At 34.8% G+C, this 18097-nt stretch overlaps 1 protein-coding gene across 1 annotated transcript in view; it reads right to left on the reverse strand.

Annotated features, from left to right (window-relative positions):
* Nucleotides 1-18097, reverse strand: part of FTO (FTO alpha-ketoglutarate dependent dioxygenase) — a 250072-nt gene that overhangs the window by 178140 nt on the left and 53835 nt on the right. Inside the window, exons 4-5 of the mRNA XM_086468789.1 lie at nucleotides 10845-10988; nucleotides 1543-1622 (exon numbers count right to left, since the gene is read on the reverse strand). Coding sequence (XP_086324915.1) covers nucleotides 1543-1622; nucleotides 10845-10988 — 224 coding nt within the window. The remainder of the gene's footprint in view (nucleotides 1-1542; nucleotides 1623-10844; nucleotides 10989-18097) is intronic.

Genomic DNA, 18097 nt, shown 5'->3' on the forward strand with positions numbered 1-18097 from the left:
TTACTTTATACATACAGCATACAAAAACATGCCCATACTTTCCATTGCTTCCTGACCAGTTTTTGACAGAATTTCAGAACTGGTTGTATGGGCTCCTAGTAACACTAAAATAGAGCTCCAATTCCAGTCTGAAAGAGCGCTTTGCTTACAAGGTATAGAGAATATATACAAAACAATTTTGCACTTCCACTCATTTTATTTAATTTTCATTGAATTTCCTTCAAAATTTGAAGGAAAATTATAAAAATCCTTTTGAAACAAAAGAAAGAAGACCTCTTAACTACTTTCAATTAAATTTCTGTACCTTCAGTTAAATTTCCCGGAATAATCTTGAATAAGGACACCCTGGTCTCATATTCTTTGTAAAAAAAAAATTCCATACTATACAACTTGAAGTCACAACAGTTTACAAAAACAAAGCATAATCACTGAACAGTGAAGCTTTTCATGCTGTGAAAATAAGTGTGCATTCTCCTGCAAAAGTAACACAAGAGACAGGAGCAGTAGGTCATAGCACTCTTTAAAATGAGAAAGGAAAAATACAGAATTACTTGTTTTAAAATGTACGGTATACTTCAGCTTTCTGTCAAAATCCAGTTCAAGCAAGCAGAGTGTACATTTGTTTGGGAAACAGAGGAACTTTTTTATATTACAACTTATGTGTCTGTATATCTCCATGTTTGGTGCTATTGCTTCATTTCCATTCCTGTACAAATCAGGAAGAGTAATGGGGAAAAAAAGACCTATATGGATACATGAATCTCTCTTGCTTCAATAGCGGCATATTTTGCCTTGCTGAAAGAATAAAGTGGTAATTGTAATGTTTTAAAATATCTTTTTACAATAGTAAAATATCTTTTACAATTCTGTATGCTTTCCCATTAGAATACTACATGAACAAAACTACTGATAACTTCATGAAAAGGAAGGGGAACGAAAGATCTAATTTTATTTTTTTTAAAAAAAGGTGTCTTAGCACTTGAGAATATCTGGCTGAAGCCTTGTTGTCTCAGAATGACTCTGAGACAAAGGACTCTCTATCATTTCTCCATTTTTTCAATCCTCAGATGCACAGAAGGATCCAATTTAAAGTACACTCATGACTGCTCTTAGTTGTTCTGACCTCCTAAAGGCCATTTTTGCCAGTGGACACTGCTGATGTTTGTGTTTTGATTACTTCTATCTCATCATGAATATTGCTTTTCAACTAGGACTGGAATATGAACACAGCAAAAAAGTTATAAAACATTTCAGGTAAAAACATAATTGTTCTTACATTTCATCAGTAATCCATGAGGTGTGCTGTAGCACATTCTTAATCTATATCTTGTATGTCTAACTCTGAGTTTAGGCACGCTACCAAAACAGAAACAAGTGTACCTCAATCCAAAAGTAAACAAATAGTAGTTGTTCAAGAAAACAGTCTGAGTCACAAGCATAACTATGAACCACAGTTCTGAAGAAGAGAACATGATGATACATATCGGTACCAGAATATTAGTTTTACAGATGACCAAACAGCAAACCATTTTTGATACTTACATCTGCTACTCTGTGAGTCGAGCTGAATCGAGGTGAAAAACCAGCCAGAACACAGTGCTGATGTGTCATATTGAGATCATCTAGGGATAGATTAGAAAACCTTATGTACAGGGAAAAATTATACATAATAAAACTTATTCTACCCAAATACGAATTAAAGACACTACTTAAGCATTTAAAGAAAAAAAATAAATAATTTAGTCAGATAGTACTATCTTCATAGAGCTCTAATGTTTAGCTGATCATGATAACTATGCACCGTCCTAGTGTTAGAGAGATGTCTATTCACATTCGTTTTCTCCCAGTTCATACAGTTTAGAAGTGGCATTTTCTCACCTTTTGTAGGAAAAGTTCAACTAAAATTAATTCTTTCAAAGTTGAGGATCCCTATAAACAACAGACTACTCAGAAATTACAATCTCTTTTCTCAAAAATCACTAAACAACGCTGACATTTCTTGAAAAAAAGAAACAAAAAGAAAGAAAGAAGACAAAGACATATTATTTCATCTTTTTATTTGAAACTTATCTGAAGTTCTCCCTTCAGCTCAGAGTCAAGAAACCTGGACCCCAGAAAGCACAATCTACTCAAAGACCTGTCTCCAAAGCATTTCTTTCATGACTTCCTTGGAGCCTGACAGAAGGCTGTATGGACTTGAGTTCACAAACCAGCAATCAACCAACCCCATGAACCCTGCAGATGGAACCTACTTGGTTGCCACCAGACTTTCATCAAAATTATCACAAGTGAAGAACACTTGAATTTTGGCAAATTAGCACTTTTTTTTGAGGAAACTCTGCAAAAGTTAAAATCTAGTAACAACACTCACTATTACATCGAAAACCATTCATGAAGTGCTTTCAATTGAAACACTCTTGGTGTTAAAATTACGCTGCCCTCTCAATCATAACAAATCACCCAGGAAAATCTATCCAAAATTTCTGTAAAAATCACTCCTGGGTTATACTTTTGTAATTTTGTAGAAAGAGATGAAAAAACCATACATAATGAGATGATTTGAAGTGTCACCAAGGAAAAAAATCATCATAGACAGAAGAGAGCAGTAATAGACACCTACAAGATGCTAGTTAATTTACCAGTCTGTATTTTCAACATCTATTCTTTCAGGGAATTTAGCTTCAGTCATCTTAACGCAGCACGATGAGAAATTATCAAGCTTCATCCTCCAATTACATAAATATTATTTCTCTTTAAGAGATCAATATTTGCATACCTGAAACCTATATCCAAAATTCCTATTCATTTTTGAAAATGCTCTTCTGATCAGCCTGAAAAGAATACAGTGTGTGAGATCTAATGTTAGTCTCTTTATTACTGAAAAATGATATGCTCTAAAATATCTACTTTACCTTGCAACAAGTCTGAAACTAGAACTGACGGAAGTCTAGTGAATAAGAATTCAGAAAAATTACTGAATTTATCCTAGTTGTACAAACAGTGTGTTCTTTTTATTGAGGTTACAAGCGAGCATTAGCAAAGTTCACACCCAAGACAGCACACAAACTTGAAAAAAGTAAAAATAATCAGAAAAACAATTTATATAAGGAATAGGCAGAAAAGTGTGATGAAACAGGACTGAATTCCTGCTAAGAAAGTTTAGATGGGAGGTTTATTTTCTGTTTGCATGAGTTCTGGTGAAGTTGAAAAGCTTGAAAAAACACCCCCAAACAAACAAAAATAACATAGGAAAAAGCGATTTCCTATATAAACGTGAGGGTTAAATTGCATAGAGCCAAGTCTTGCAAGGGCCACAGAACAATATTATCTCTGGAGATTGCAATATTTAAGTATCACAATCACTTTGCAGAATTGTGACAGAAAACAAAACATAAACACTTCTACCATCCCATTCAGTGCCCACGGTGTGTTTTATGTAGCAAACACAGGATTAGAAGTATTACGTTTGGATTTGCACCTTTATTCAAACCCTTGGCAAACCATTCATTGTAGCATTCCCTCTTGAAATTGCTTCCAACTGTCTCTAATACTTTATGACTCTCAGAAAGAAGCCTGTAATTTTAAGAGTTCATAATTTATCTAAAACTGTAATTGTAGAAAACGAGTTGAAGCTTCATGGACATTCTAGGTCTTAAAAGATTACAGTAAAGATTTGCCCTTCTTCTAAAAATATATTAATTGAAAACAAAAAGCACTCTCTGTTAAATTGGCCATTGTCCATTTGGCAGTAAAAGCTTTTATTCAGATACAGAACACTACATCCAGATTACCATTTTGGTATTAGAGCCAAACCAAAACTGTTACCCTTCCTTGGACCTTCCCATGTCAAAACTACCATAGTGTGCGGGAGCTACGTGAGACCACTGGCACGATCAATGTGATCTAACAAGTGAACTTTTATTTCCGTGTTTCCAGTGCAATTTATAACCCTTGACCACACCCAATACATACTGATTGGCCTCATCGCAAATAATCGGCCCACAGTCCAACCCGATTGGCCATATTGCGAGTCATGTTCAAGTCACGTTCACAGATGTTCACACCCATCTTCTTCAAGAATTAAAACTGCGTCATTAATGGCGGCTGTCTCTTCTCCTGCACCTGTAAGATGTTCATGCCCTCTGCACCGGAAGTTGTTTATGCTTTCCGCAGTTCCGGTACGTCCCAGCCCAGGCTCTCTGAAAAGGCTGGATTGTTCACATGTCCCTTATTTCATAAATATCCTTCCACAATAGTGCTCTCGTAGTTTTAGGTAAAATACAATATATATGGAAATAACATCAGTTTCACATGACTAAACACCTATTGGTGAGGTTTGGAAAACCAAAACACAGTCTCTCCAGTATTACACATCACAGAAAATATATGCATATAGCAGTAGGAAATTTGGCCCTCTTTGGAAAACTGCATGCAGGCAAGTTTTTTGTCAGACAGTTCTCCTGAATTTGTGGTGAGGTAAGAGCCAACAGGGTGCCTTTTCTGCCATGAAACAGCGGGCCCTTATCCTGCCAGAAATTCAGGACAACTAGGGCAGGGGCATCTCATTTCAATATCTATTAGAAAACCAGAACCCCACAAAACTTATGTGAACTGTATAATGTATACAACAAGTGATTTTTATTTTAAATCATCATTAAAACCAACTTAGCTATGTATTTAGTACACTTTCAAGAACTGTCGCACAAGCCCTATTCCTTGCCTTCCATATGGATGCTTGAGATGCATGTGCCAATTAACTAATTGCCTGGTAAGAAAAGTTTTGAGAATGGGCCTAAAATTTTCTGCTTACATGACTGTTCCTCTCCCAAAGAGTTCCCACATCTATGAGAAATGGTGTCACTTGCACAGACTATTTTTCTGAAGTCTGATCAGGCTTTACACTTGTTTATAAATTTTAAATTACTACAAATTATCCAAGTTTAAAACAGGAATTCTAGAAAACACCCAAGAGAAACTAATGAAGACCAATACATGCTAGACTGCTATCCTGACCAAAGCGAATTTTCTCAATCAAAGCCTAATCACACACATTAAAGCTATTGACATTTACCTGTACTAACAGGATACCACTGTGCCACCAGTCACTGTGCCAGTGGGGATGATTACTTTCACTTCAGGCAGTATAATGCCTAAATCAGTATCCCCAAACTACTGACAATATTGTAAAGGGCTTGTTCGCGTTCAAAGGAACACAACTTGGTTAGTAACAGGCACTTGGTGTTTGAATGCTGGAAAAACCCAAGAACAAGGAGATTATTTCCTGCATACATGTATATGATAAAATCTATCTCTCAAACAGATTATTTTGTTCTTTTATTTCTACTACTTTCTGCCTGCCACCTCCCAATGAATCATCTGCCACCTTACGGCCAGATGTCATTATAGGGCTACTACACCTGAGGCAAGATTTATTAAAAGAAATTAATCACATGTATGATTGTGTACAGGTGGCCAAACCCACCTTGGGAAACAAAGTTATCAACTTGAGGTCTGTTTAAATAATTTGGATGTCAGATTTTCACTTCACAGATGAAGTACTAAGAAGTCCTAAGAATGTTTAGCAGATGATCTGATTAGCTGCAAATGCATATAATTATTTGACAGAGAATTTCCAGCTACAGAAACTTCAGATAACACACCTTGTGTAAAACAGTTACAAAATGGAGTTTTTATTTAATACAGATCCCTATTCCTCACGCCTGCAGGAAAAAGAAAAAAAAAAAAAAACAAACCACAAACCAAAACAACACAAAACCATCTAAGGTACCTGGTGCTTTAATACATTTATCCATGCAACGCCTCTGCAGAGTTGGTAACTGACACAGAAAAACTTCTAGGTAAGGAGATGTTAAGGGACTTGCCAAGTTTGCACGAAAATCCTGTGAGAGAAGCAGGCTTACAGCTCCTAAAACTAATGCTATTGTTTTAACTTCTGATCACTCTTCCACTATCAGATGCAGACTATTATACTCTATGTGGACGCCCTTATCAGACAAGCTTCTCAGTGACTTTCCTGCTACTTACAGACAGCAGATACATTTTGGAACTTGGATGCTGCATATTCTATTTTAAATTGTGGGAGCAAGTTCATGTCATAGATCTTTCTGTCCCTCCCCTGCACAGAACTCCTGCCATCCTGTTCTTTTTTCAAATACATCCCTCCCAGCACAGAATCTCAGCACAGTCCTGTCCACTGCTTGTCCCTCTGATCCTGTTCTTCACAGTCCCTGCTCTGTCCACACCTCATTGTATGCTTTCTTCTAGATAGCTGAATTACCTGGGCACCAATAGGAAAAACACTGAAAGCCTCATGCTTGTATAGTGTTTGTCAAAAGAACTGACTGCTGGATATGTGTATGTATATCCACTTAACTAACATACCTATACTTAACTACTTATCAGAGCACCAGTGCGGTGAGGAGCGAAAGCACTCAAAGAAACAATGACTATATGCCCATGTCACTCCAGACTTCTAAGACGTAACAAATACAAGGTAGAAAGGAAATTAATTCTTACGCAATCCTTACTGAAAGGAGTAAGGACTAAAGGCTCAAAACTTACTACTTCTAGGTAAAGTACTTCCCAGGAAAACAAAAACCACAATGGAAAATGCTCTCAGAATTAGCAATAGCTGTTTATATTATCTTTTCTACCTTCTTTCAAGTGTTCTTCCTGAACTTTTTAGACAGTTGTTTATTTGTCATCTATTTCATGAAACAGACAAAAGGTACAGTGAGGCTCAAAGCACTGGCAAGAGCTTTGATATTCTGAACACCACAAATATCTACAAACAAAAGCGAAATGGACTTGTGCTATTAGTTTTCTTAATTACCATAAATAAAGAAAGAATTAACCATATTACAGTGCCATTTTCAAAAGCACTAAAATGGTTTTCCAATTCTACTTGTACCCAACTGCACACAATGCTTCAACAGGAGAAAATCCAACCACACTAATTTTACTGTAGGTACATCTACAAAAAGCATCAGGAAGGTGTGTCTCCTTCTCCAAGAAATTATGGGTCAACGGAATACTATTTTCATAACTTAAAGCTAGAGGGTCGATCTGTCCCTAATTAAGAAATACTTTCAGTTTTTAAATGAGAAAAGTGTGCACAAACAAAACACAGAATGAATTACAAGGCTGAACTAAAAAAAAAAAAAAAAAAAAATATATCAAGACAATGTCTGGGATTTGCGAAATTTCATGATCAAAGTTTGGTAATGGCAACTACATTTCTGGGGTTCAAAGTCTTAATAATCAAGGAATATAGCGTTTGGATTAAATAGGGACTCAACACAAAAAAAAAAAACAAAACAAAACAAGACAAAAAGGGAGTTAAAAACTCCAACACGTTCAAGATGCCAGAGAGCAAAGAGGGTTCAAGTTATTTTCTGGAAATAGAAGCAGATTAAACATCTAGAAATAGTTTAATGAGGCACTATATACATGTGGAAGTGTTTCCATTAAATACTTATCTTTAACCACAAGCTAACCTCTGCAATGTGTGCACCCTACTTCTGGTTGGTTACGAAAATAATTTTTTGATGCTTCTTGAACTGTAATTTGCTGGGGGTGGGGAGTGGTATAAGATTCCTAGTTCATCTTCATGCTGTTTTAAAACCTTAACCTTCAAGCAAGAGCTTGATCTATGGGAAACAGCTGCAGAAAAGTAAATCTCCCTTTGAAAACGTCCAGAATGTATTTTTGTTAAGTATGTTTTGAAGTCATGGTAGGAAAATTAGTGAAAATTGTAAATCTACTTGCAAATCTGGTCATGTCTAACTCAGATTAGGGGAAAGATTCCAATTTAATAGTAAGACCATGACAACACTAGTTAAGCATGCTCTAGGACTGAGCAGATGGGGCCCTTTGCTCACCTCCACACGTTTTGGATTTATTGCATGCACCCAACACGTTTCATATTAGACACCCCTTGACTGTGTACCTGAGACAGCAGGGTTCAGTATGCACTTCCTCTGCAGACCAATATATTATTCTAAATTGAGCTTAAGTGTTTCCGTTTCATGAGTGATATAAAGTTCAGATTTGAGCTTTTAGGCAACAGATTTGCAGTCCATTCACCAGATCTTTTTTCTTCATATTAGGAAAATTAAGGCTAAATCTGTTTTACTGAAAGTAATTTGGGATTTTGTTCGGTTTTGTTTAAATGAAATAAATGTATATTATTGTAATAGCTTACTTGAAGAACGGATTTGATCACCTCATGTTTAGTACTAACATACATTTAAATTACAGCTTATGATTTAATCTGAAAGGGACTGCTGAGAATGCAGGTGTTATCTTATATTAAGATTGCATTTTACCAAAACTCTATCCAGAACAGAAAAAAATTTATAGAGCCAATGAATGGAGAACATAAACATTAATAAATGTCTACTACAAATGCTAAAAAATATCCCCAATCTTTTTGTTACTTTGATATAACCATTGATGAGGATTTACAAGTTACTGTAAATGTGCATTACTATTAGAAATATCAAGTTACCACATTTGCTTATCTAATATTTTTGTGTACAACTACTAGGAAATAGTTGGGGTATTACAGGTACATGAATTGATAGGACCTGACTTTTTAATTATAAGCAACACACTGAATTTGACATTTCAGTATTTTACAACGTTCATATAAAGCAGTTAGCACTATACCTTTCAACAATTGGAAGAACAGACCTTCAGAGTTGGATGAGTCAATGGTAGTCTAAGTACACAGTTCCTGTACATCAACAGCTCCTACTAGCTGCACTACTCTTATCTCAATGTTGTATTTTCTAGGTGCCTTGGATACTGCTGCCACTGCTTTTAAAATAACATCAGCAAGAAGACTCTGCTTCCTGAAATGAGGTTCTGGAATGTATGATGTATAAATGCACAAGATAAATGAATCTAAAATTGGCTTCTTTATTGTCAAGTTACTTTTTTTTATACAGAGTCTTCATATTTTATCTTTTAGATGGCATCCTCAAGATGCCTCCTCTTAAAAGTCAGTTCAAAAAGCTCTGAACAGTAAAAAATACACTAAAACTATGTATGTCCGCTTACACTGTCTTTCACTTCAAGTGAAAATGACAAAGGCAGTTCTGCTGTACATAGAAACGCCATAAAAGTGCTAGTTGGAGAATACTCTCTCACAGTTACCAGATCAGTGAATAAAAAATGTCCTTATGATCTGGTAACTCAGTCAACTACAATCTAGAGTATTTTGCAATTAAAATATTGATGTTAGACCCCTCCTTTTATTAATTGCATTCTGAATCTGTTGCCCAAAGCTGTGTATGCACAAACTTTCCAGTCAGGAAGGATTAGAAAAGAAGTTTACTTGACTTGCACAAAAACGGATTAATAATTCCTTTTAGTAATATTTAGCTGCCACTTAAAACTTCACTTTCATATAAGAAATGTCTTCATTTCCCTCCAGGCTGCTACTCTATATCCTCACAAATACAGAAAAGTGAGGCACATCCACACCACTGTGCCAAAAGATCTCACGTCTTAACACTTGATCTGTTCATGTCTGAACACACTTAAGAGCACAAGACAGTTCAGTTCTTCCACACAAGATACCTCATTGATGACAGTGCACAGAATTTGATGAGGTAATTAAGAACAAGCAATGGTGTATGTTTTTTTAAGATGGCCCATAAATGTATTGCTTGTAGTAAGTAAACTGCATACGTGTTGGAAGACAAAAGTGAAAGGTAAAAGAGAAAAGACTGTTCAAGCTAACAAGTTGGCAGTGAGACGGGTCATTCTAGGGACGTTCCATGGAGTCTACCTTCCAAGTCACAAACACATAAAGAAGGAACACTGCAAATACTCTCACTCTTTGAAGATGATGTCTGTCAAGCCAAGTCACTAAACAGCCAAACACAATGTCAGAAGCATTCATGTTTCAGGTTGTGTGATTTATAACTAAATTTTTTAAACAAAAATGATTATCAAGAGAAACACAAGTCAAAAGAGAAAGCAACAGATTTCGTGTCAACAACCTTAGCCACAGTTCTTGCTTTGTTTCTTTCAATGGAAACACCTTAGTGCGTGAGCTCAGCTGCTCAAGTAAACGAACTCAATTTAATTTTATTTTTTCTTCATCCTCTACACTTGAGACATTGAGGCTCACTCTTGGAGTACGACAGCTCTGTTTGTTATGACCTTAGTATAATCCCACTACTAGAATATAGTATGTTTGAACATACACATGGAAAAGCATAGCAGGAGAGAAGTGTCACGTCTAAAATGGGTGACCACTAAAACATCCACAGATTGGCGTAACAGTTGAAACTTCAAGAACCAGAAAACTTTAAGACTGCTACAGTCACAGCTTACATAATACATCGCCACTCTACAAGCCAAACTCAAGAACAAGAATTTTTTTTGTTGAACTTAACAGATGCAGATGCTCACAGTTACTCAGTAAAATTGCATTAAGAATAGAAAAACAAATCGATATCTACAAATACAAGGATGGGACAGATACAGCTCAACTTCTCACAAGATCTGGGGACATTCTGCTTGTGGCCCGAAGCCTGACTTGGACTCACAATTCTGACTGCACAACAGACAGAAAAGGCTCAGAAAAGGCTTCCTTTCTTAGCTGTGAAGTGAAAGAAACACTAGGAAAAAAAAAAAGTTCTCCAAAATACACTGGAAGTGGGCAGGGTATCTGCACTCTGGCCAGATCTCATGTCTTTCTAAATGAGGAAAGTCCTAACTGAAAGGAAGGTATGATAATTTACATTAAAACCAGTATAATTTTCTCTGTTTTCAACACAAGGTTAATCATCTTAACCCTTGAAAATTACCAAGCATCAAGTAGAAGTCTCCTTGGTGAAGTGGTATTGCTAATCCAGGTGTTTCTATGTCCCATGCTACCTTCAAGCCTACGTGCCAAACAGCTGGGTCTCTTCCCTTCAGTTTTTGGTGATTACTTTCTTCCACGGCTGAACCTTTAAAGAGAGAGAGGGAAAAACACCACAAAGACAACAGACAAGGTGAGAACCATAAAATACAAAATCTGGTCTAGCAATACAGACTTAAAGATATTCCACATTGGTACAATCTTAATAGGCTCAAACTTTCTGGAATCTTCATCTGGTATAACTACCATCTCCAAATTCAAAAGTATGTAATAGGTAAAAAAGAAAAAGCCATATAAGATCAAGAACTTTTTGCAACCAACTTTACTAAGATGAAAACTTCATGTTAATTACAAAGTAAAGGCAAATCAAGGCAAAGTTTGTAATGAAGTTTTTCTAAAGTTCTCAAGTACATGTAGTAGGAGTTTTATTTAATCTTCACCCTTAGTTTTTGTGGGATTGTTGTTGGTTGGTTGGTTTTTTACACTACTAAAACTATAAGCAAAGAAGAAAAAGGAAAAAATGCAGCAACACCGATATAAAAATTGATAATTTCTGAAAGAATTTCAATTCAAACTGCCAAAGCATTTTATGAACAATTTCATGTGTTTACACACTTTCAATTTCATCAGATCTTAAACTGAGGCAAAGTAAGGTGAAATAATAGGCACAAAATGCAATCTAGATCAAAGTTGAGTGAATCTTGGAATCATATCTGACATTCTTCTCTCAAAATTATTAGTCAAACATGCTAGATAACATGTGCAAGAGCCAATGAAGCTTCAATACATTTGTCACAACATTCTTCTCATCATAAAGCAACATCAATGTGTTGGGCTTGGGGAAAAAATCCACTGCATAGAAATAGTATTTAGAGCTTAATCCCACAGAACTATTTTCATAAGCTTACTTCACTGCAGTGTAAATTGAAAGATACAGTCAGCATTTATAACAAGGTATTTGGGAGCTGTGGTATAACGGTTTTATGGCTAAAGTAACAGAGCATTTTGACAGAGGGAGGATGAAGTTTTAACAAGCAGTTGGCACAGAAAAGCAGTGAACTGTTAGAAATCATCAACTGTGTAGCATGCTTAATTATTGCTTCTAAGTTTGTAACTGTGTCCATTTCGCTGTCCAGTTCAAATGTGCCTTCACGTAATAATTTTTAAAACATTTGTCTGCATTTCATTTTAGAATAAGAGTACTAAAATAAAGATTTAGAACTCCTATTATATTATGCATATATAAAAAGCGATCTTTAACTCACACTTTCAAAATATTTAAGTCATTCATCTCACATGGTTACCGAAATGTTTGCTTAGTTGAGAGTAGGCTTTAATAATTAATAAATTGTCTTAATCTTCTATGTCAATTAAATATTGCCTGAATTCAGGAAGCAGAGCGCCAAAACCTTTTAAAATCTAATCTAAAGTTCTTAGTTAAAGCTCCTACTGTAAATTCAGTAGGAGCTGAATTCAGCTGCAGTTCTCACCCAGCTGAAGCTTTGGCTCAGGAGCAGTTCTAGGCCTTTCCATCAAGGAGCACACAAAAGAGAAAACAAGAGCTAGCAAATACTCAGAAAAATCAATACTAAAGTCTTCAAGGGACCTTCATATTTTCTGCCCTGTTCAGATAAATCGTAACTTAATTTAAGAAAAATGTTTTCTGAAAACTGCAAATAGGATGGCTTTCAAGGCATTTTTAATGCAATACATCAAGGATATTATAAAAAGAGCTAACCTTTCTGGGTTAACTCTCTCTTATGCTGCTTTCCCATTCACTTTGGCAGCAGCACTGTTCACAATATGGCACCAATAAAATATAGAACTACAATCAGAGACAGCAATTTCAATCAAAGTTTCCTGGGGTCTCCTCATAAATCCAGCACCTTTGGAATGTGCTCGTTAAAATGACTTATTTTTTGCAGTTTGATAAATTTTTTATTGCTTAAGTACAGAGTTCAAATGTAGCTCACAGTCTTCTTTTCTCTATATTCTCAATTATTGCACCTTATAATTATCAGCAGCAATTGAAACTGATTGCTCCTACGATGTTATTTTGGTAATAAATGGAAGCAAGCTGCTACTAGCTTTTAAATGTAAGCTATCCCGAAAGTGAGAGCTAGGGGGGAAAAAAAAAAAATTCAAACCACACCACCTTAACATTTCTCATATATCTCTAGGCAGCACTGACAAACTTTTACATAAAAAGAAGTTATTAAATTCTCTATGTCACACCTCAAGCATGACTGAATGCTGTATATTCATTGATATAATTACAGTTCCCATTTAAGTGAAAACATTTGGATGCATCTAAACCATAGCTATTTGAGAGTGAACCATGTGGATCTTACACATACACAGGATCTTAAGAAAACGTATTTAGTTTGGAGTAGACTGTACAGAAATGGTCAAATGTAGTGGTATATAATGGAAATATACTACTACTATCTGCAAATCTGAATTCTGTTCATTAAAAATTTACAGAATTTGGCCTGCAAGAAACCTATACGTTTGCTCCCCAAATGAAATGGTGCAAGCAAGTAACAAGCTTACCACAACACCACAATACCTCATCAAACCTGCAGTTAATGTAGAACCATGGAAGACAGAATGTAGCTGCAGAAAATTGGCCACAACATTACGCTTCTAACGAGACAGCTCAAATTTCAGAGACGTTCCAGCCCTAAGACCCGACCTTATCAGGTTTGGGTCATGGTTAGGTTCAGAACAATATGAAACTTGTTTTCCTGGATCTGGTTTGGTTATTGTCCCACAGAAAAGTTAAAGTAGCACAGAAAGAAAAAGTAGCCTTGAAACATTTATTTGCTATTCAGCATCAAAAACTTCAAGAAGAGTTTGAGAGTTTTTTGACACTCTGAAACATAAATGTTCTCTATTCAAGTCAAACTGTAATGCCAAACTATACCCTAAATGTAATCCTAAATCAAACATGGATTTCTTAGACAACAGAATCACATTGCTAAGAACAGAAGGACTGTAAACACCTACTTAGTCATCAAATCCAGCTGACCATTGTTATATAGATAAAAGAATGTTTTTCCAGATCATTCCAAAAGAATGATTTTTTACAGAATTTAAAATAATTTGGACATGTGTTCAGCAATTAATGAAATTTACTTATGTTATATGCAGGAAGTGAAAAAAGCAGATCATGTTTTGCTTTTCAGCAGCTGGTGGGAAAGAACGAATATTTATCTACCCAGAGTTATTTCTTCTACCTTATTACTGAAAAGGCATAGCATAAGAGATTAAATAAACCATACTAACATTTTAACTTTTGCTTGCAACTGACATTCACAAAATCAAAAATCGGAAGATTTGCCAACATTGCTCTTATCAATTCATACTTGGAATACTGTGTCCTAATATATCAAGAACAAAAGCACTAAAATAAGAACAAAGAACATTCTGTCATTCTTTCATTCTTGAAGGAGAGACTTTATTTGATCACATCAGTGAGAGCATACTTAAAAAAAAATAAAATCAAAACATAACCCACAGCAGTTAATTCAAATGATGATTCCTTTTTAGAAAACAAAGATTCAAATCTATTATTATAAGATTAGTTGGATCATTAAAAATTTGTGGTTCTCTCAGAATATAATTCTAACTGGTCAGAACCTACAAGTTACAGATGTTACCATTTCACTCACGTATTCATTTCTTAAGTAGTATGTATTTTTTACACATACCATTTCTATTCTTTCAACAAGCAATATTTCTACTATGTTATTGACATTAGTAACCATTTAATACAATTGTTCTCATCCTGTACAAACATCCAGTCCATGACTTTTATCCATTAAGCAGCACATAAAGAGGATTATTGGTCAACTACAAATTTAGATTGACTTCAATGATGAACAACTTTTGTAGTTTCAGGATTTTTTTTTAACCTAGTGAGGAAACATACATCTGTAGTGAATCTCAATCAATTTTATTCGCAGTTACTGTAGAAATGAAATAGTCATCATTAAGTTTAGCACTAGGATATTGCTAACATCACAGTGTGAAAAAATACAAACAGCATTTTACAAAAGAAACAAGCATAAAAGCTCCTTCAAGATCAGTCATTACTACAACTGTAAGTTTGTTAAATCTTTCAACACTACCTTCTCAGTGAAGAGCCAGTTGTTTAGTACTTCAAGAGATTTATACAGCAAGTAGGCATTACAGCAAGACGACAAACAAGATACTCTAAAGAATCTAGAGAAAGCCACTTAGAGAAAATTCCTCAAACACAGTTAGTGGAAAATCCAGGTAAGAGAAAGTAGTCACACTTTCAGTGACTACATTATTTTCCACCTCCTTTAAGTTGGTAACTGAAACAAGTCTCCAATTCAAAGAATATCTTTAGAACCAACTAGTACTCTGCTAAGCAATAAAACTTCCTACAAAACTTACAAAGACCTGAGGGAAAACTGTTGATTAGGAAATTTTCATGGATAAAATCCAATTTTTGAAAATGCCCTTATTCCACCAGTATTTGCAATTCACTTTTATAAACAGAGCAGGAAATAAAAATGGGTTATTAGATGACTATATTAAAATCCTGAACAAGTTTTTACCTTAATGCCCTCATGTGATGGAATATTTGTAAGCTAATGGGCTATTAAAAATCCTAAATTGGTCAAAATTTTGAATTCTCGTTCCATGATAAATTCTGAAAAGTAAATTCATTCCGAATAGCGTTAGTAACAGTATAACTGAACAGACATTCTGTAACGTACTCAGATCTGCATATGCACCATGACTACCAGACTACCACACATGCACTCCATGCAGTATACACAATAAAAGGAAGTTTCCCAAATTTTTGTAAGGGCCTGTTCTTATCACTTGATAACCTACTTTTAACCTAGTGTAATGTAATGCATTTTAGTTTAATGTGAATAAAAGCAAATGCTATTCAGATGAGCATTAAGCAAAACATCTATCTTATTTTGTTGTTAGAAATTTACCTCATTAGACCTTGCTTTGAAATAGTTTGCACTGGAAACAAGAAAATAAGCAGTGATACTAATTAGAATATCAGATTGTTCCAATATCTTTATGTTGGCTCTCAAAAATTTTTTTTCTGGCATATTAAAAACTGCTTCTACTTCAATTAATACTGATCAAATTTTCAAACACCTAATTTCCATTATGGCATCAAACACTGAAAAGCAAACAAGAAAAAGTTGTTTCAATTACAGCAGTATCTGTTTTAATACTATTTCATCAAATAAGTAGGTACCAAACAAATAATTAAATCAAAATGCAAATTCAAGTAAAGAGAAAACCTTATAACCCGAGTTGTGTATCTCTAAACAGTCTGACAAACAGCTGCCATAATGCATCAAGATTGCTTGACGCCTAGTGCTCCTCCTGTTCAAAATCTGAACACCTGCAGACTCTGTATTTGTGGCAGGATAGACCGGGACTAGCCATCTAGCTTCCCTGTGCTGAGGGGCTGCCTCAGCATTTGGAGTACCACAGAGACCAGTGAGAAACTAAGGAATAAAGATCTGACAAAAAATGTGCAAGACCTAGCAGAAAAGAGAATCAAGCTAGTTTTAACAAAAATCAACATGCTCAATTTATGTTTGAGTTTCAGTGTTTTCTCCCAGAAAATTACTAATCCATCTAATCTTTTGTGGAAAAATGGCTCCATCAAAAAATTTTTGACCACATCTACTTTTTTATTATGTATTCTGTAACGATTCTATGATAGTCTTTATACACTGGAGTAAGAATTCAACGCTAACTCAATACTAAACAAATTAATGAAGTAAGAACAAATAAAAGATACTGGTGTAAAAAGCAAATATATTTACAGAAAATGGGAAGAGGCATCAAGATACAATTCTACAAAGATTAACAACAATCTTCAAAAAGTTGTGCAGTTTCTTCATGCTTCATAGTTATGGCGGAAAAAATATAAACTTTTAAGTGTAAGTGTATTTATGAAAAAAATCTTCCATGTGGCAAAAACATTAATGACATACAGATATCAAAATAATTTTTGGTCTAAATATACCAAATATATCCTTCTACTCTCGTCAATCAAATCTTGCATAGAATTTGTAGTGGTTTTAAAACAGCATATTTTTTAACTAACTTGCTGAACTTGAAACAAAATCAAGTGACAAGTTATGAATAAACATAGCGGCTTTCTTTTTCATTAATTTATAGCTCTCTGAACTTAAAGGGATTCATTTTTTGCCCTCTATGAGCAAGTTTTATGTTAAAATAAGTTTTTAAGCATATTAAATCCTCACACACATTATTATTACTTCAAGTTCATGTTTATGTTCCTTTAAATATTTTTTAAGTAACATTCTAAGTTATCTACAGTACTACTGGAAAAAAAAAATACATTTACTGGACATAAAATATCAATGTCTGACAAACAGGACAGAAAAAAGTTCATGAACAAAACGACACTTCTACTGGGTAGAGAACCACTTCTGTTCAGTTTGCTAGACAGGTTGATGTTTTATGTCCAGGAAAATGTAAATATGATTTCAGCTGATCATTACATAACAAAGTGACCCATAGTTTCAAAACTAATGATAAAACTAACAAGCGAATGCACATGGAAGTATAAGCTATTATTCTTACATCATGGTCTTTAGCCAAAACCTACCAGAGGCTACCCAAATTCTTCCCATATTTTGAAGCAAACAAAGGATTTTTAGAAGGAACAAAAATCAGCTGTGAATTATAAAACATAATGGCACATTTGCAAATTCAAATGAAGTGGCTAAATTCTAATCTCATGCTCGCAAAACAGCAAGCCATCAAAAAAACGCAAGGCTTTGTTCAAAAATTGTTAGGAACAAAATAAACAAATATCCTCATGTTTGTTCTTAAATAAAGATAAAAAAGAGAAAGATACTTTAAACTAAAAATGAAGTATTTAATGTCTCTTCAGCTACACTTTTTTCCCCCCAAATACTGCATTTAAATGGTTTTTAAATAACTAAGTGCCTGTAAAGCCTGTCAGACAACAGGTCTTTTAATGGACAGCTTCTACGCTTCCCAAGTACAGAAATGTTGGCAAGCCCTCCACAAAACACGCATTAGCACTACAGCATGCCTAGACAAAATGTATACACTTCCAAGTAAATACAGTAACACTTTCATACAAAACCAACCTAAAATGATCTTTCTAAGGAACGAAGAGTAGTAAAA

Source organism: Leptosomus discolor, chromosome 8, assembly GCF_034619465.1.
Source record: "Leptosomus discolor isolate bLepDis1 chromosome 8, bLepDis1.hap2, whole genome shotgun sequence".
In the NCBI taxonomy this organism is placed as follows: domain Eukaryota; kingdom Metazoa; phylum Chordata; class Aves; order Leptosomiformes; family Leptosomidae; genus Leptosomus; species Leptosomus discolor.